General features: G+C 34.9%; 1 protein-coding gene across 11 annotated transcripts in view; it reads right to left on the bottom strand.

The window, feature by feature from the left end:
• TCF12 (transcription factor 12) overlaps nt 1–20,884 on the bottom strand; it is a 375,921-nt gene that overhangs the window by 220,228 nt on the left and 134,809 nt on the right. For 9 of the 11 annotated variants that reach the window (XM_057722459.1, XM_057722462.1, XM_057722469.1 and 6 more), the window contains one exon: nt 8,086–8,159. In XM_057722459.1, coding sequence (XP_057578442.1) covers nt 8,086–8,159 — 74 coding nt within the window. Of the gene's footprint in view, nt 1–357; nt 420–8,085; nt 8,160–20,884 lie in introns of all 11 variants that reach the window. The other 2 variants (XM_057722466.1, XM_057722465.1) reach the window with 1 other exon arrangement.

The following is a 20,884-nucleotide window of genomic DNA, read 5'->3' as shown; positions in this document are numbered from 1 at the left end:
AACTGAAAAAACAGGAGGTTTGACTGGATTAAAAATGGAAAAGTGAACAATCTGATAGCTATGTGATTTCTTTCATTTTAAATATCTGCTAGCAAGAGATTTAAAGAAGCTTACATCATCTTAACCCAATTTTTTTCTTATCCAAGAACATTAGGATTACAATTTATAGGCAGGTGCTGTTTTGAATATGATCAAGAGTAACAAACATTTCTCTCATGGGTTTATTTGAACCTAACTTTAAAATACACCCTTTTCTTACCCATAGTTTTCTTCACATTCAGAACATTCAGAAGGAGCAGTTACATAACAAAACAGAGATTAATGGGAACATAGATGCAATATATAGAAAACACTTACTTTAATTCTCTGTCCCTCCTGTCTTGCTTTGCTATTTAACTGCTTCATCTCGTGTTTTGTACCTGAGATCAAGAGGCATAAAATACTATTTCAAAATTTGTGTGTCCTATTTATTGCATTTGATCTCCTAGTAGCTATAAAACCTACACCATTTTCTCTCTCAAAAATAAAGACAATAGCAAATAGTAAACAATCTAGAGAAAATATGTGCTCTAAGGAGGAGAACTTTATTACCCATCAATGCTGACAAATGGGGGACAATGAGTAAAAACTGTTTTATTTACTTTTTATTCACACAATTAGATTTTCCCATTTATAAGGGAAGCTATTTATCAAAATCAAACAATCTGGGTAGTTGTATAACACAACCACAGCTATTTAACTAAAGCCTAAATAAAATACATGGAGTTTATTTCAGGAGTCATCATTGTCGGGGGGGGGGGGGGGAGTGAGTCTATATGATTTTATATTTTCCTCATTCACCAAGTGTTCCAGTTTCTTTTTCCTTTGTGACATCTCTCCTCTTTCCATCCTATCATCCCAATCTAAGTCTAATTTATTAATTCAATGTAAGTGGGCCTGTGTAGTAACATCGTATCAGATTATCCAATTTCTTGTCACTTTTTCACTTTGGACCCATCCTTCATACCACAATGTATTGATCTTTACAAAACTCTTTGTGCCATTCCCTGTGTCAAAGTCTAGTTTTAATTGGCTCTCTATTGCCCAAAGGAGAGACTTTATTTCTTCTACATAAAGGTTGTCTGCCTTATAACACTATTCACCTGCAAAGCAAGGTGATTTACTAGTTACTGAATGATGTGACTTTGGTGCCTCAGTAACTTGTGGTCCTGTTATTCTATGTTTCCAGGAAGTTATCTTCCTTTCAACCTTATTCGCACAAATAGTGTTTGTCCTACAATATTCTACTCAAACTCTTCCTATTCTATTGTCTTTCCTGACCACCCAAAGTAATTTCTCCCTCTTCTGCAATCTCCCTGCAATCTCACGGTAATCAATGAAATTACTTTTGTAATTATTTGTTGCCTAATTAGAGCTTCTCACTGCTGCCTTAAAAAGAGTTAAAGTTTTATAGTTTATTTAAAATAAATATGACTTGTATTTCCAACCATATTTCCTGAACTCTAAGATACACATTTATTCACTTGTGAAGTTTCAGAAACAGAGTGCATCTACAAATCTCAGACTGGGGAACCACAGTAAGCACAAGTTCCTTAAAAGCAAGCAGACAACACTGTCACCTTTATTTACAAGGGTAGGCTCTCATGCCACTGTGCTCTGCTGGGAGAAGAAAATAACACGTTCTCTCTACTCCTAGACATTTCCAAGGCCTCTACTGTCAAAAGTAAATGAACTACACACCAGGTTCTCTCAAAATTCCACCCAGTATAACCCTTCCTAGGGTCAGAATGATCTCTGTTTGTTTTGCATAGACAGCATGTAAACTAAGCCTCTATTATGCCATCTCCAAGCTGCTACCCATCAAACTTTAGAGTGGCTCTTAGCCAAGCTCTTCCATATATATGAAGGAACAAGATATTGAATACTTGCTAAGAATGGAGAGGGCACTAAGTAAAACTAAAGATCCCTTTAGCCACATCTGGCGGAAATGGTCCTGAAGCTGTTAGAGAAGTAACATTAAAAAAAAATACAGATAACCTTATGGACTCATTTTAGTGCCCATAGAATCTGAAAGCACTATGTTTACTCTAGTTGAATTTTTACTTATTTTTGTTTCCTTTAACCCAAGTACCCAATCTATGGCTTTGTGTATGACTCTCAGAAGTTTAGAACAACTTCTGAATCCTTGTACCCTAATATTTTCATTTTCTACCTGATCTGGTCTGTCAGGCTGTCATCCTTGTGTATTCCTGACAACAATCTGAGAAATGACCACTGCTGTTGCTTTTTAAATAAACCGAACCCTCATATCCCTTCACTGCAACAGGTAGCACAAGTCATAACATGTATTACAATGAAAGGCCTCAAAACATGTCAACTATTCATCCCTTAACAGAAAGTCCCTGACATTATTTTGTGCTGAGTCATACACAGCAGCTAAACTAAGTGTTTTAAAGTCAACTCATCACCACATAACCGGTTTTCCCCTTTTCCACTAATAGGCCTAAGTCTGGAACTTCAGTAAGGTAGTTATTATTAGTATCCACTACCCGCTTCCCACCAATGAAAAAGAGAAAAGAAAAAAAATGTTTGTGGCAAAGAGAAGTAATGTGCCTAGAGTCACACAGCTAAGAAACAGGAGTGCCAGAAACAGAGCACAGACATCTTGATTTCAACATTCAAGCTCTTTAATTCTACACTATTCTGCCTCACGAAACACTATACTTGCTAGGCAAATTTTTAAAAAAATCAAATTGTGTCCACTGTCCTCTTTATCAACTGCAGAGCCTCTTCTTTTTTCACCTTTGTCCTCTCTCTTCTCCCATTCCTTCAGTATATGGCAGAAAATTTAAGACAATTCTTTGACTTGGGAAATTCTAAGGTAAGGGAATTAAAAATACTAGCACAGAATTCAGAATATGTGAGTTCTAGACCAGAGTTTGTCATTAACCAGGCAAACTTCCTAGCCAAATCCCATGTGTATTTTGTATCAACAGCACACATCTCAACCTCGCCAAATCTCAAACTCTCTTAGTTCCCTCCTCTATGAAATAAAAGGACTGGATATAATTAACAAACACATCTTCTAGTTTTGCAAATTCTATGATACTGCAAAATGGAGAGGGAAGAGCAACACGGACTTGACTGTTTCATTCTGCAAACCATATTATAAAGAGAAGGGAAAACCATGGTGGAAATTTAGCAGTAAGAAAAAACAAGCATTCAAACCACTCAATTGAGTGTTGATTCTTTTCCAAAAATAACTACCATAATGGATTACATATAACCTGAAAATACTCATGATTAAACCGCCAGCTCCTTCCTGGTCATTGATGGTACCTATAAATATAATTTCTATTAGTGGTTACCTACCAGTGAACTCATACCTTTTAAATTAAGGAATGCAAATCTCTTTATCTGAGAAGATTATCAATAAAAAGACTTCTCTTTCCTATGAGCCCTCTCACAACCCTTAGCCCAGGGTATAAACTCCAATGGTACTTCAGCACTGTGAGCCTGACCTAGGTTTGGTAGCAGAGCTTAAGAGGGCAGGAAAACCAAGATGACACGGCCCCTTGGAATTTCCAAAAATTAAAACGATCAGACAACATTTTTGAAACAGAACTTGCACATGAGGAAATATAAGCACGAAAATACATAATAAAATATTAGATATATGGAGAAACTATGAATGGTGGTAATAATAGTAATAGCAGCTTTCATTTATTGTATCAATAAATGAAATGAAATACTTTATAGCTATTATTACACTCCATCTTTACCAAAATCCTACCAAGTATGTGTAAGATTATTATAATTATAGAGATTAGAAACCTGAGGCACAAAGAGGTTATGTAATTTGCCCAAGGTCACAGAACACAACTCTTCAGAGTCTGTGATCTTAAATAAAATGCTTCACTAAGCAGGGTTATCAATCAGGGCAATAATGTGTAAGCATAGAAGAAAGGCCTATTACCATTAATTAATACCACCACCATCTACTTCAAGCTTCGCCACCTTAAATCAATTTTGGTTCTTTCCCCTCCTCAATCTCCAAACACAATTAATCGAGTGTATATAATGATTCTTCCTCAATTTGATTATATTCAGCAAACATATACAAAGTACTCATTATATATAAAGAATTAGACATACAAAAACGTTCATATAAGAGTTTGTCAGAAGACCTCTGCTTTCCCAAGAAAGAAATTGAAGGGGAAAGGAAATCAATTTTATTTATGTCCTTTACAAATCTAAAATAAGTAAAACTATATTAAGCATGACTGAATCAGAAAATAATTCTTATTCATTACACTTAGAATGCAGCACATTTGCAAATGCACTCATTTATTTAAATGTTTGTTTCAAATAGATCTAGTTAATAAATTCTGACATACATAAGATTAAAGCCAATACTTATAGAACACTCACTATGTACCAGACACTGATCTAAGCACTATACTGATCTAAGCACTGCTCACTCTACATGTATCTCATTTAATTCTCACATAAACCTTATAAAGTAATTGCTATTATCCCCATTTAACAGATGAGTAAACTGAGGCACACTGAATTTAAGTAACTTGTTCAGAATCACACATGTAGTGGCAGAGCTGGGATTCATACCCAGGTAGCCTGGCTCCAGAGTATGTGCTCTTAAATCATTGCCTTCTAAAGAAGAGTGGAGAAATCTGAAACTAGAATAAATCATTAACACTGTAGAAAATAAGAAAAATCATGATATTCTCTGGCCTTTATGCCTGGTTATGTCAAATACAGAAAACATTCATTTGTAGGAAAGGATAAAAAATAAGGGAGGAAGGGGGAAAAGTCATTAATTAATTATACCTCTGCCCATGTCTAAAGTGTCTGAAATTAATCACTCCTTTCAGTCTCTGGTGCTTTAAATTCAATCACCACTCTCACAAATTTCTGAAAATAGGGCACTATTTAATTATGATGATGCTTTTATCTGTTCACATGTGTGTTTTTGTTCTGCACAGGTGGGGAGTAGGTCAACAGTGCTGAGGTGCTGTGGATAGTTCAGGTAACCAGAAACTCAACCAACCACTTATATGTTATGAGGCTACTTTTCTGGTGGATTTGGGAAAAACAAGGATGACACACTAGAAAGAGCTCTGCTGCAGTGACTTTTCTTACTTCTGAAAGAATGGGCATAAGGCTAAAACACGGATGAGAAGTTTGTGGCCTCCTAACTACACAATTCCAGTGGAATTCCACTTAAACCCATCAAGGTTACTAGAGCAGAATGGTATCTTCATTAGAATTAAAGTCAGGACCTATTAGGTAAAAAGTATAAAGAGCAAAATTCTCCTTGAAAAGTTGTTAAATAAATATTGAGCTTAACCTTCATGATTTTGTATAGCCAATCTTGTACACTAAAATGTATAGTAATATAGGATTAATAGAGTTCATGTGCTAAATACTGTTTTACAGTACTGCAAAAAATTCTTTCTCCCTTATAATTTTGAGTGGAGGGAGAACAGCAACTCAGATAGTTGAATCCATCTAAATTAAAAGCATATGCTTTATAACTCCACCACACTACTCATTTTGTAGTTTTTAAATACCTTTTTATCACAACCTACCACAAAAAGTAAAATTAAAAAATTTCCTATCATTAATATAAAATCAATTTATTAAATGATACATTTTTTGTGATGGAAATGTGTTATTTATACAATATGATAAAGTCTAAATAAATCTCATTCACATAATTTCTACAAAGATAACTGCAATTTCATTAAAGTTTAAATTGACTTGCTAATTTTACTAACAATGTGTCAAAACTAACCTTTAGCCAACATCATCATTTATTTCTAAATTTAAAAAAGCTCACCATATTAAAATACTCAGAAGAATGAAGTACTCTGCTCAACTGAGATTCTTATTAACAAAATTATATCCATCTATACTTATAGTTATGAAAAATGGTCAAGATGGTGAAAGATATTTAATAATAAAACTCAAAAAGTTGATGATCTTCCTATAAGGAGTGCTGAGGGCAGCTTCAAAGATAACCATAAATGCCTCTCCCTGGTGAGAAGAGTTCAGGGGAAAAAGAAATGGTTTTGAAATTGTAAATAAAACATAACATCTTGACTAAGTCAGAATTATGACAAGGATAAAAGGAAGAAAGTTATTGGAAGAGTAGATTTCACCAGGAACAAAAAGAAAGAAGGGTAGGAAATCAATGCTTTATCTGATCACTGAGTAGACAGGTAGGGAAAAAAAGTGTGTGAGTGTGTGTGTGTGAGAGAGAGAGAGAGAGAGAGTGTGTGTGTGTGTGTCTGTATGAGATATCTTGAGATTAATCTGGATTTTTTTTAATTGAGAAAACTACTATAAAATCAAAATTTAACTTTTCTATAACACACACTGAAAAAAACAAAGTAAAAAATAGCATTTCACATTTGATTTATAAATCAAATAGCAAAAAGAAAAGCAAGATTTGCTTTGAAGTCCATCTTTAAAAGTAAACAATTTCAGGATCATGAAATGCGTACATGTTTGGATATATTATTACAGTCTCTTCTCCTAAAATCCTATTTAGTCCTCAAGTAGAAAAACACTGAAAGACTGAAAGGGAAATATGGTATAAAGGCACCATTTAGTGTATATTAAGAAATAACATGTTATCACACAGTAACTCAAGGCTCTGAAATAATCCAATATTAATAAGTAGTATTGTTCTCCAATGTATAAAATTCCCACTTCAAAACTGAAACAGGAAACCTATCTTTTCTATTCACAATATTATTCAAAAAATAAAAAACTTTTAAAGGTGGAAGGAAATTTGGACATCAACCAGTTTATCCACAAGATAAAATATCATGTCCAAAATTAAGTAGCAAGTTTAAAGTAGTGTCAGTACTAGATCCTGTGATACCCAGGACAGTGCTGTTTACACTACAACCCAGCTTTCACAGCAGTGATTCCAGAGAAGGAAACACTAAAACCCATGTTTAACAGCCTCTCTCTCTCTCTCTCTCTCTCTCTCTCTCTCTCTCTCTCTCTAGTTTCTTGGATTCCACATGGCTATCCCAGTTCTCCAAAGTATTTTAAATACATTAAACATATTTACAGCCAAATATAATAGCAAAACCACATATTTTAATAAGTATTTTCACTCAGCATTTTTCAATGCAAAACAGTGTAACCATATGAAGACTATGACTTCCAATCACATTACTCAGGTTTTCTTCCATTTAAACCAATTTGCTTCTAGAGTTAAGAACCCATAAATTTTACGCTTTATTTTTTCTTGGTTAATTTTGAGAGAAATCAATAGTTCATTATTCATTCAAAGTATGACCTTTTGGAAAAGGTATCTCTTAGCTTCACCAATTTACTGTGGAATCTGAGAGCACAGCATTTAATTTTTTTTTTTTAAGCTCTTTATTGGAATATAATTGCTTTACACTCTTGTGCATTTAATTTTATTGTCAGTTCTTTGGTCTAATTTTCTATTTCTCAGTCTCATTTTTTAAAGTTTTAGGGAATTTTTTTTGTTTAACTGTTGGGAAAGGCTCTAACCTTTTAATCTTTCATTGTGTCGAATGTCAGCTTGGTCCTATTTTCTCTTAACTGCCAACCAAGAAATGTCATCTGTTGTGTCTGTTCTGATATGCTTCCAAGAGACAGGGATATGCAATCCCTGATACAAATTGCTGATGACTACTATAGCAAGAACGTGAAAGGAGAGACTAGAAGCTGGTACTTTGAGAGCACTCAAAGCAAATAAATAATAAAAGAAGAAAAATGACTATGTTTTGAGATTACTTAGTGAGGCATTCCAAGCTCTTCCAACCCTAGTAAAGGGTATTATAAGTAGTTGAGGTGTAGAAATAACACCAAGAATATTTATTTCATTGTAGGAGATAAACTCCCAAAGTGACGGTTAATGGAAAGAATTAAAGCTACTAGGAAGGTACTAGGTATTCTAATACATTCCCATAAAATAATCTTCACTTCTCTTAAGAAATAGAATTCATATATGAAAGAATTTACTTATTCTGCCAAATTATCTTTCAGTTTTAATCAAGGGTTGATGACCAAACTTACTCTAGATGAGTCATAAGAGGGACTTGGTTGACCACTTGTTCCCCAAGATGTCGTACTTCCTCGTTCATCCATACCTAAGGAGAGAAGAAAGTAAACAATATAAATCCAAGAGGATACCATGGTGGGTTTTGTTTTGTATAGCAGAGAATACAATTCAGTGAGTGGTATCTGCATTTTGATTGGAAATGGCCGTGTATCAATCCTTGTCTCAGAAATCTGCAGAAATAAGTTACTCTGGAGTATCTTTATCACTGGTCTATACAATACCCTACATACACTGCAGAATTTCAGAACCAATATAGGTCTTTGGAGACTTTTGAACAGAGCATAATCTATGTCTCTCCACCTGTCTCCACCCATTGCTACTACTAAGAGTAGATGAATGCCCAACCCCCCCAACTTTCTAAAGTTTAGTACTGCCTCCATGAATACATAAAGTGAATAAGGCTTAGAAAATGAAGCAAGTCAAACAACTGCTCAAGTTAATAAAACTGGTTTCTATCAAAGCACTGAGTAGCTATTCTTAACTGAAGACATCAAACTAAGTCAAACTACATCAAACCATATCAAATCAACATCAATGACATCAAAACTAATAAAAATACCTGACAACTCATCCTTATAAAATCTCCTATAAAATCTGATTCTAAATAAGTAATTCCACTCTTAGTAAAACTGCAAAGGGAAACTCAATGTGAGAAGGATAAGTTACCATTAACAACAACAAAATTCACTATTCCCCTTAATGTACCTTCTGAAGCTTTGGCTCCATTATTTTCACCTTCCAATCAATCCCCAGAAAAAGCTGGAAGAGTTGGAGATCTCTCAGTCCAGCCACTTCTCCCCTTTCTGTTCTGAGGACCAGTCTTTCTCATCCTTGACTCCTCACAGGGTACACTTTCCCAACCCCTTCTGAGCTTCTTTCTATGATGAAATACAAATGGCTATTTTTGTGTGATTCTTGCACGCGAAAACTCTAGATGTTACAAAGACAACATTCCGTTTAGAACCTCTTTTTCTTCAGAAAAATATTCCTCGAAGTCTTCTGTGATTTAGATGAAAAGTGATCTGTACTAAGTTAAATGCTACAAATTCTCCAATAACTAGCCACAATTCCCAAGGCTCTTTCATAGGGACAGAATTGCCAAATGAAGGACTAGGTGCCAAAAGCAAGAAAGTCAGTACCCAAAGTAGAATACACTAAGTAGTAATTCAGTTAGTAGGACCCTAATTTATTCTTTTTATGAATCTGTACTTCCTGTAGCAAAAACAGTATAAAGAAAAGATGGGTACCTACTACAAATAACACACCAGGTACAATTTCAAATGAATCAGAAGCTTTGAAAACACACAGATTACATGTTAAAAACAAAAACAAAAAACCACAATGTTTTTGTTTTGTTCATTCTTGGAGAATTCATATTAAAATTCTAAATTTAAGAAAGATTCTAGGACTTCCCTGGTGGCTCAGTGGTTAAGAATCCGCCTGTCAATGCAGGGGACATGGGTTTGATCCCTGGGCCAGGAAGATTCCTCATGCCACGGAGCAACTAAGCCCATGCACCACAACTACTGAGCCTGCAAGCCACAACTATTGAGCCCACATGCTGCAACTATTAAAGCCCACATGCCTAGAGCCTGTGCTCTGCAACCAGAGAAGCCACCGCAATGACGAGGCCTGCACACCGCAAGGAAGAGTAGCCCCCCCATTTGCCGTAACTAGAGAAAGCCTACAGGCAGCAATGAAGATCCAATGCAGCCAATAAATAAATAAATAAATAAATTTATATTTATTTAAGAAAAAAAGAAAGATTCTACAAGTTTGGGGAGTATCATGTAAAAACACACTTTGTTACTAAATATCTCTCCAGTATCCAATTACCTGTGGTCTATTTTCCAAGCATTTTCTTTGTAATCAATACCGTAAAATAGCAGATAAGATTCTAATGAGACCCAATCCAAAACAAAGACTACTATTAATCTACAAAATCCATTAATATAAAACTCCTTATGAAATTGCAAATAATTTTAGGAAGAGTTTTATTTAAAACTTTCCATTTGTAACTTTTTTTCCATATAAGTTAAAATTTTAAAATATCATATAGCCAAAGTAAAATGCAAAAGTAAATTCGCTCTTGAAAGAAGAGTCCCAAGTATGTGCACACGCATGTTCATAGCAGTATTATTTACAATAGCCAAAATGTGGAAGCAACTTCAGTGTCCACTGACAGATGAAGGGATAAACAAAATGTGGTATATACATACAACAGAATATTACTCAGCTTTAAAAAGGAAGGAAATTCTCATACATGCTACAACCTAAGGACATTATGTTAAGTGAAATAAGCCAATCACAAAAGGACAAATACTACATGGTTCCACTTATACAAGGTACCTAGAGTAGAAAAATCCACACAAACAGAAGGTAGAATGGTGGGCCTGGGGGTGAGGGGTAAACATAACTTTCATTGAACATTCATAACATACAATGCAAACTTACTTTGATGCCCCTGAAAATAATTCATTTTATGACTGAATTGTCTTTTATCAAATAATTAATAAATATGATGGCTATGTGTTATTTTAAATACATTTGTAAAAGTAAATATAGGAAAGATGGGTGCCTGCTATAGAAAACATCTCAGACAAAATTTTAAAGTGATAAATGAAATTCTGTGAAAACACATACTTAATTCTCATCAAGTGACACTAATTACTTCCACAACATGAAAGAAGAGTAAAGATTATTTAAATAAAATGATAATTAATTAAGCTACCAACTAAAGAGTTACTACATACTAATGATACTACACATGTAGGGGGCTCAAAGAATGCTACAGAATAACAAGGATCTGGCTAGGGTTTAAACTCAGAGCTCTATAGTTTCATTGTTAATTTATTCAGACTCTGAGTAGAAGGTCGTGGCTGGCACTGACAAAGGCAAGAGTCATCCTTTAGTATCAATGATTTCTTTCTGCTGAAGACAATGGCCGTACAAACATACAAATATGACAGGAATAATAAACTTTGCAAAGCTTCAGCTATAAGACCAAGGTAACCAGGAAAAAAGCAATTACACACAGAAAATAAACAATATAGAAATTATACAAATTGATCAAAATCTGAAAAACTATCAGCAAGAAAATATACCATATTTGCCATACAGTAATTAGGAAGAAAATATTTCTATTAAGATACGTCTGAATTGCCATTGCCATATATTTTTCTTTCCTTCCTAATTTTAGTCTACACATGCCAATTCAACAATTTTTGAGATGCTAGTGCCTCAACTGACAGATTAAAATGGTAGATGTAACAGAAAGTTTAGCAATAATAAAGCAGTAGAAACATTTGAGTCCTGCTTAACTTTCTAGTTAATCTATCCTTTTCCTCTGCAACAAAATTAAAAGGGTTAACCAATAAATTAACTAATAGCGATTTAGATGACACTTTTCTTTTTTAACCTTTCATATAAAGAATCCCTTAAGAACCTGCTTTTCTGAATGGGACCAATTAAAATCCAATATATATTTTGATTCCACGTGCCTCATTTTAAAAGGCATACTATTTTACTCAACATTTTCCAGTGAAGAACAAATTTTAGATCCTATAACTAAAAATACTGGTTTGTGAGTTCAATAAAATAATCTGCTTCCTTCTTTTGTTTAATAGGAAAAATAACTGAAAGGAAATCATAAATTACTCTTACATACTGGAACTTCCTGAAGAGGCTGGGAGCCTGAAGAAGGAATAAAAGGTGTAACAAAGTTTTTGAGGTGTCAGAGAGCAAGACTCTTGGAGGATCAACTAAACTTGGCAAAGTAAAACATCTAGCATTACTTTCTTTTCTGTGAAGGATTCAGATACTAGTTTGACTGCTTCCCCTCCAATCACCATCTTTTTTGACTGAAAGTGCTCTCTTTCCTGAGTCAATACAAAATGATTTCACAGCTTCTATCCTACTTCTTTTTTCATTCCCGTAGCAGAGTCCTAGAGACTTCTCTAGGTTTTTCTTTTTTCTTTTCATACATTTTTAGTTACTTTATTGCATTTAACCACAACTTCATATTCCATTAAGGAAGCATCATAATTTATTTAAACAGTTCTCTGCTGATGGATATTTGGATAGTATTCAGTTTTTCAACATTACAATCAACAATGAAATGGACATCTTGGAATAGGTATAATTGAGTATTGGGGTAGAATAAATTCTTAGATGTGGAATGTGCCTTTTGTATTAGTTTGCTAGGGCTGCTGTAACAAACTGTGTGGCTTAAAATAACAGAAATGTACTGTCTCACAGTTCTGAAGGACAGAAATTCAAAATCAGGGTGTCAGGGCCACACTCCACCTGAAACTTGTAGGAGAACCCTTCCTTGCCTCTTCCTAGCATCAGGTAGTTTGCTGGCAATCTTTGGTGTTTCTTGCCTTGCAGCTGCATAACTCCAGTCTCTGTCCTCAGCATCACATGGCATTCTCCCTGTGTGTCTCTGTCTCCACATGGCTATCTTCTTCTTTTTTCTTTAAGAACTTTTACTGAGATACAACTGACATAACTGCATATATTTAAAGTGTACAATTTGATTTTTTCTTATTAGTAATGTATATATGGCAATCCCAATTTCCCAATTCATCCCCCCCCCGCTGCTTTCCCCACTTGATGTCCATATGTTTGTTCTCTACATCTATGCCTCTATTTCTGCTTTGCAAACCAGTTTATTTGTACCATTTTTCTATAGTCCACATATATGTGTTAATATACGATATTTGTTTTTCTCTCTCTGACTCACTTTACTCTGTATGACAGTCTCTAGGTCCATCCATGTCTCTACAAATGTCCCAATTTCATTCCTTTTTACGGCTGAGTAATATTCCATTGTATATATGTACCACAGTGACAGTTTTACTTCTTCTTTGCCAATCTGGATCACTTTCATTTCTTTTTCTTCTCTGATTGCTGTGTCAAGGACTTCCAAAACTATGTTGAACAGTAGTGGAGAGAGTGGACATCCTTGTCTTGTTCCTGATCTTAGAGGGAATGAGTCCAGTTTTTCACCATTGAGAATGATGTTTGCTGTGGGTTTGTCATATATGGCCTTTATTATGTTGAAGTAGGTTCCCTCTATGCCCACCTTCTGGAGAGTTCTTATCATAAATGGGTGTTGAATTTTGTCAAAAGCTTTTTCTGCATCTACTGAGATGATCATGTGGTTTTTAACCTTCAATGTATTAAAATGGTGTATCACACTGATTGATTTGCGTATACTGAAGAATCCTTGCATTCCAGGGATAATCCCCACTTAATCATGGTATATGATTCTTTTAATATGTTGTTGGATTCTGTTTGCTAGTATTTTGTTGAGGATTTCTGCATCTAAATTCATCAGTGATATTGGTCTGTAATTTTCCTTTTTTGTAGTATCTTTGTCTGGTTTTGGTATCAGGGTGATGGTGGCCTCATAAAATGAGTTTGGGAGTGTTCCTTCCTCTGAAATTTTTTGGAAGAGTTTGAGAAGGATGGGTTTCTCTAGGATTTTAACCACTAGCAAACACTCAAAACAGATTTTTTTGGGGTAGTGACTTTTTTATACCCTATACACCTGCCCCCCAGGGGCTCAAACAGTACAGCGTTTGTGTACATAAAGCATTACTCAAGATTTGGTGAGGCTCAGACAAGACCTGCCTGGAGGTAAAGGGGTGAATGAGGAGTAAAGCTGCTGACCAGCTTCTTCTCTCCCACCTGCCACCAGCAAAACTATCACCAAAGACTCTGCCACCCTAGACTACAAGGAGGGTGAAGGGAGAAACAGGTCTGTAATTGGAAAATATTTCAGGTACTGGCGGGGAGTCTACAGAGCAGGGAAGGAATGACAGGGATGGTGGGGTGGGTACAAAGAAGGCAGAGAAGAGTAGTTAAGATATCCCTGCAGCAAAGCTATTAGAAAAACAAGTTAATACAGCCACTTTGCTTGGTATTATACCCAACAGCTTATTTTTGGGGAAACGGGAGATATGTAAAGTTGGAAGGAAGAGCACAGGGGATTGTATACCTCTCTCTGTCTCTCTCTCTCTCTCTCTCTCACACACACACACACACACACACACACACACACACAGAGCTTTGGGTAGCACTGAAATCAGGTTTTTATTCTAGCAAATAAAATGAACTTCAAAAATATCAAATCCCAATACTGTTATAAATAAGGAAAAGATAATATACTTTGCAGGACTGCCATCTGTTATAGCGTGATTCAATATATGATTTGATAAAAGAAATCTGATTGGAGATAGCTATGTCAGATAACCAAAGCTATGGATGTGTCTCTTCAATAGTTTCTTCACTCAATTTTATTTGTGGAGTAATGATATTCCTTTAGATCAGATTCGAAGGCTGCTATCAACTGTAAAATAATATACACCTAAAAAGCCACCATCACCATTTTTCATTATATCTTTCAAATTTTAGATACTTATGAAATAATCTACCAATGTGTTTTTTCAGAAATTCACTGTGAAACAGAATCAATTAGAATATAAAAGCAAAACCTTTGTTTTTATGCTACACATTAATGAAAAGCAAATAAAATAGAAAAGCTATGGAAATGTTGAAATTGTAAGGAAATTTAAGAGAAGACCTGCTGCTTCATATGAAGTATATAACAATGGTTATAGAGATTTTTTAACTAAAAAAAAATTGAGATTCTGTACAATGAACTGTCAAATTAAAAAGTTTGATTCTTTTTAAAGTATGCAAGAAAATAAAACCAGTAAAAAGATTAGAAGGAATCACCTTTCTAGGTCATCTTTAAAATTTAATCACAATTTCTATTTGGTATTGATGAGGAAAAGAGACTTAAAAGGAGGGATATTCTAGTGCCAAAGTACACTAGGATAAGATAATTACATATGACTAATTTAAAGAAAATGACTAATTTTGATAATAACTTCTGAACAGTGATTTTCGCTATGCTCTTTTTATTAGCCATAACACTCTATATAAATGTTCTGTAAGTATACAATTAAACAGGACATTCCAGTGATTTAATCAATGAAGTAGAAGAATCAATTAAGAGTAGAAGGTCAAATGAAAACAGCAGGTCTATCTGTTTAGGGAAAATTAAAAAAATGCCTAATGCCCAGGGATTGAAACTAAGTTCTCAAAGAGCAAGCAGGTATTTTGTACCATCTTGACAACTGTCTAGTGACCTGGTACACTGAGGATTTGCTCTGATTGTCTGAAGAGACATTCTAACCCTGACAAAGCTCTTGAGCCATCTCCAAACCTCCCCTAAACTAGCTGGCTGTCAAATTTCTGGAAACAAGAAAAGGCCCTTCCAGTGCACCTAGAAGCAACTGCAATACTCCTCTGGAATCTAAATAACAAAGCCCTGCACATAAACAACGTCAGATGTATTCTTCCACTGAGGCACTAAAGAAGTCCACTCTTAAAAAAGGCTTCATGCCTCTTCTCCAAGTCTGGATTAAGTCTCAGCAAAAAAAAAGTCCCTATTCAGTCTCTCAATGATACCATCCCATTAGATTTACCTTATAAACATTTCCAAAATTTGACTATGACTCACTATTTTTATTTTATTTTTTAAATTATTTATTTATTTATTTGGCTGCTCCAGGTCTTTAGCTGCAGCACACGGGATCTTTGTTGCGGCATGTGGGTTCTAGTACTCTGACCAGGGATCGAATTCAGGCCCCTTGCATTGGGAGCGCAGAGTCTTAACTGCTGGACCACCAGGGAAGTCCCTGACTCACTGTTTTTAACATGATCATTTTAGTCTGAATCACCATTATCTCTAACTGTATTATGGTAATAGCCTCCTAAAGAGGCTCCCTGATTCTTGCCCCAGTGACAGTGTGTATTCTCATAGGAACTAGAATGACCTTTTCAAGACAACTCAGATCCTGTCAATCCTACACTCAAAATCTACCCATCTCATTCAGTGTTAAATTCACCCGTCAATACTGTTTCACGGGTTCCGCCTCCCACCTCTCTGATTTTATCTCCTACTATTCATTCTCTTAAATCACTCTTTTTCAACAACACAGATCCCTGTTTTTGCTCAAACACACCAAGCATGCCTCCTCCTCAGGGCCTTGCCACTTGCTCTTCCCTTTTCATAAAATGCTTCCCCCCAGATATCTGAATCGTCCATTCCCCCAATTTCCTTCAGTTCAAATGTTATATTACGGGGTGATGTTTACAATCTGTTTTTTCCCCCAATAGATTGAAAGCTCCACGAAAACAAGGGTGTAGTCTGTTTTGTTCAATGTCTTATGTTTGGTGCTTGGAACAATGCCTGATACACAGTAGGCACTAATAAATATATGTGGAAGAAATAAATGTATAAAATGGAAATAATACATTCAGTGTAATATAAGTAGAGCTGAAACTGCTTCCCTATTTGTTAGCTTATCATTCTTCTTTAGACAATAATCAAAACAAATATTCTAAACAAATGAATAGTAGTTTGAAAATTCCAGTAAGCAGCAGTTAGGTTGTAAATGACTCTTTGAACTAGACAAGTAACTACCCTCAAAGAGCAAAAATTACTTTAAAAGTTTTAGAGAAACCTAAATCCTCACTAGGCTTGGTGCCTAAACCACACACAGACGTTAAATACCACAGCTTTGAAATGACCTCATCACATGTCCTAAGAAAAATCACTTTGTATTCACTATAGTACAGCCTAATGTACACTGCTATACAAGGAATTCTAAATAAAAAATGTTTCCAGAAGTTTCATAAAGTCAGCATGATGTTGGGATATTTACAAATGTGGTTAGAAATGTAATAATTCTCTTAAATTTGGTAACACATCTTTCATATTCCCTTAACCAGTCAGTTGCTCATTGTATTAATTTCTACCTTGGCAATATTTCAAGTAACTACCCCTTGTTCTCTTCACATACCCAGTGCTCTGGTTCAGGTCCTGTGTATTGCTTATTCTTCTATTATGTTCCATTCCAATCCATAGTTAACACTGCCAGCACACTTATCTTGCCATAAACACAAGCTGGATCACATCCATTCACTTTTCAAATATGATCCTCTGCTGCCTCAGGAATAACACTCACACTCCTGAGCGCAGCATTCTTCAAGGTTGCCTCAATCTACTTTTTCAGCTTCAGTATGTACTATATCCCTCAAAAAACTCAATGCTCCAGCCTCAAGAAGACATTAATCACTCCCCAAACATGTCAAGCCTTTGTCACACATTCATATTCCACTCCTTTTGTTTCCTAGTCCTAGAATATCCACCCTTATCTTTTCTCCCACCTACTGAGTTTCTAATTTTGAATCAGTCTAAGATCAAATGTCCCCTCCATGTCCCCTCCATGGAGAAGTGTTCTCCATCAACTAAGTCAAAATTAAACACTTCTTCAAAAAATAATTTACACTTATTCTGTCTTCAACATTGATAGCTGTTCTTCATGTATATCCTACCAATAAAATTTTATAATAGGGAACATATCTTGTTCATCTCTATATATATACTTCTGGTTCTTTGCAGAAATGTGGCATTTTGCATTCAAATGTCCACTAAGTGGTTAAGGAACATATAAAATTAGGGCATTCACATGACAGTCTGTCATAAGAATTCAGTAACTAAAGATGGGTTAAAAAAAAGAAATTCAAAATAGAAGAGGGATATCTAGCAATCTAAGTAGATCTTCAAGAATTTGTAAAATAATCATTATTTTTAAATTATTATTTTTAAAAAGTATTATTCTTAAAAGCAGATTGCAAATATGCTGGAGGAAATCTCAAAACTGAACTAGTGAGTTCAGCTCCCAACATGATGCACTAAGCTCCTACAGATAGCTATTATAAATTCTGGAGGAAAAAATATAAATACAAAACAAACTACCTAAGGGCTCTGCCTTAAGAGTAAACCTAAAGGGTCTACCAAGAGAATGAACAAAACCAGGCTAATTCGGACTGGAATATAAACTTGGAAGAAGAGACCACGAGTTTCTCCTTTCGACAGTTTTTAGGAATCAGCACAGGTGAGCTTCCTGTTTTAAAGCTTTATCCTGCAGGCAAGCAGCAGCCACAGCACACAGAAACTAAAACTCCAACAGAAAACTTACTGTCTTTCTGGATAGAAGGAAAACAGGACAGAGCAGGGCAACCACAATCACCGGAAAGTAAGGACAGAATCCCCAAAAGGAGAGAGGCAGAAAGGATGAGTCCCAGATTTGTGGCACATCTCTGCTCTTTGACTGAATCCTGTTAATACACATTCACAGGGCAGTTTGCATCTGAGGCTGAAAGAATCAAATCAAATTGAGGTTTGAGCAGCTGCCAACCTCAGGCAAGATAGTTTTCACTCTGAGTCTGATCCAATTAATGGCTCACTAAAACAAAGAAATCAAAACTGTTTGGAGGAACATGAAAGAAACCAAAATTTTCACAAATGACATTCATACTATCTATAATACAAGCCAAAATCCCTTGACAATGAAACGAGACCCAATCTCAAAGAAAAAGATAATCAAGAGAGGCCAAATTCAAGATGACTCAGATACTGAGATTTTCAGACAAGGATGTTAATAAACCAGGTACCTTAACTATACCTAATCAAGTAAAGGATATATACTCACAATGAATGAAAAGACTGGAAATCTCACAGAGAGAAAGAAAACACACACACACACACAAAAACAGATGAAAATTTTAAGAAACAAAAATTAAAATATCTGAAATCTAAAAAAAAAATTCTTTGATGGGTTTCAAGAAAGGAATGGAGATAACAGAGTAAGGAGTGAATGAATTTGATGACAAATCAGTAGAAATAATTCAATTTGACAAAAAGAGAAAAAATTAAAAGAAAATAAACTGGGTCTTAGAGACCTAAAGGAGGATATTAGAAAGTCTAACATAGGCATAATGAGAGAACAAAGAGAATAGGATGGAAAAAATTTTTGAAGCAATAATGGCCACAAAAATTAACAAATGTGGTTAAGAGACACAAATTTACCAATCCAGGACACTCAGTAAACCCAAACAGGATAAACATTAAGAAAACCGTGTGCAGGATACCCTAGTCAAATTTCTGACAATCAAAAATACAGAGAAAACCTTGAAAGTGGTCAGAAAAAGACACATTACATACAGAAGAACAATTCAAACATTGCAGACTTGTCTTTAGAAACCATGAACATCACCAGATGTGGAAACATATCTTTAAAGTACTAAGGCATGGGGGATCTCAGCCAGAATGAAAATATCCTTCAAGAATGGAGATGAAATATATTTTCAAATAAAATGAAATTAAGAATTTGTCACCAGCATAACTTCAGTACAAAAAATACTAAAAGAAGTTCTTCAAGCTGAAGGTTATGTTATCAGAGTGAAACTTGGATCTTGAGGAAGAAAAAAAGAACATCAGAAATAGTAAATGTAAGAAACTGGTTTTTTATTTCCTTTTTAACTTCTTTAAAAGTTATCTGTATAAAAATTGTAACATTCTCTCACAGGAGTTATAATGTATTTAGCTGTAACACGTATGACAGAAATAGCATAAAAGAAGGCAGGGGTGGGGGTTAATAGACCTATATGGTTACAAGATTTCTACATTTTATGTGAAATGGTATAATATTAATTCTAAATAGACTGGGAGAAGTTAATGATATATATAACCTGAGAGAAATTACCAAAGCGGAAAAAAATGCAGAGGCATCACTAAAAAGCCAATCTATAAATTAAAATTGAGTGCTAAGAAATAGCCAAATCCAAAAGAAAGAAACATAGCTGAACAAAATACAGAAAGAAAAAACAGAAAACATTAATCTAACCATACAAAAAAAAGCACTCTATTTTTGTCTGGGGAGGAAGACAAACAGAGAAACAATAAGACACTATTCCTTTCAATGAGAACACACCTCATTGCTCCGTTAGCTCATAAAGTTCATGCTGTTGCTCTTTTTCAACAAGACAATTATATTTGGGTTTGTTTGGGGAAAAGGAAGATGAAAATATTACATTGCCCTTGCACATTAAACAAAAAACATACAGTACCATACCACTGTGAAAACTGCATACAGAGGTTTTTAGTTTGTTTATTTTTATAGTACCCATTAGGATCATAAGTCAGTACCAATAAAGCAGCTTCTGCATAACTATCAAGTACATTTTGGTGGATTTTTGCTGATTACCTAACACAATTTGCTATTTAAAAACAGCTGTGTGAGCAATTACTATTCTTAACTTAATTCCACAAACAATTCTATTCATTTCCTGTAATGAGGCCTATGTACTCCCTGCGTTCAAGTCTTAGACCATTAATTCCTATAACGGCAACACACTCTGCCTCTCTCAAAGGAACTCTGTTAAGAATTTTTCCATCGTATATTCCTCATATTTTAAAATCCCTTCCTCATATACTCTTCAAACTACCACTCATTTATTTCTAAATTCACAAAAATTTATATTGACTACCTTCACTCCTTTCAATTTATGCATTTCCTTATTAATGAATCTCTTTCTAGTATCTAGCCTTTTCCTAGACCACATCAGCAAAACCCAATGCCAGTCACAAAGAAGGCTCTCAATAAACATTTGTTTACAGGATAAAACTGAACTCTTTCATGTCAGCAAAGGTTATTCTAATCATAAAGCATAAAGGCTGTTTCTTGGTCTTAATTTCTTAGATCTCTAGTGCAGAGGTCCACACATTTCTCCTGCAAATAGCCAGACAGTAAATATTTTATGTTTGTGGGTCATATACTCTCTTTACCAACAATTCAACTCTACTACTGTAGCACAAAAGGAGCCACAGGC

This window comes from Hippopotamus amphibius, chromosome 2, assembly GCF_030028045.1.
Source record: "Hippopotamus amphibius kiboko isolate mHipAmp2 chromosome 2, mHipAmp2.hap2, whole genome shotgun sequence".
NCBI lineage: Eukaryota > Metazoa > Chordata > Mammalia > Artiodactyla > Hippopotamidae > Hippopotamus > Hippopotamus amphibius.
The sequence above is the reverse complement of the archived record's forward strand: the minus strand, read 5'-3'. Positions and strand labels throughout refer to the sequence as shown.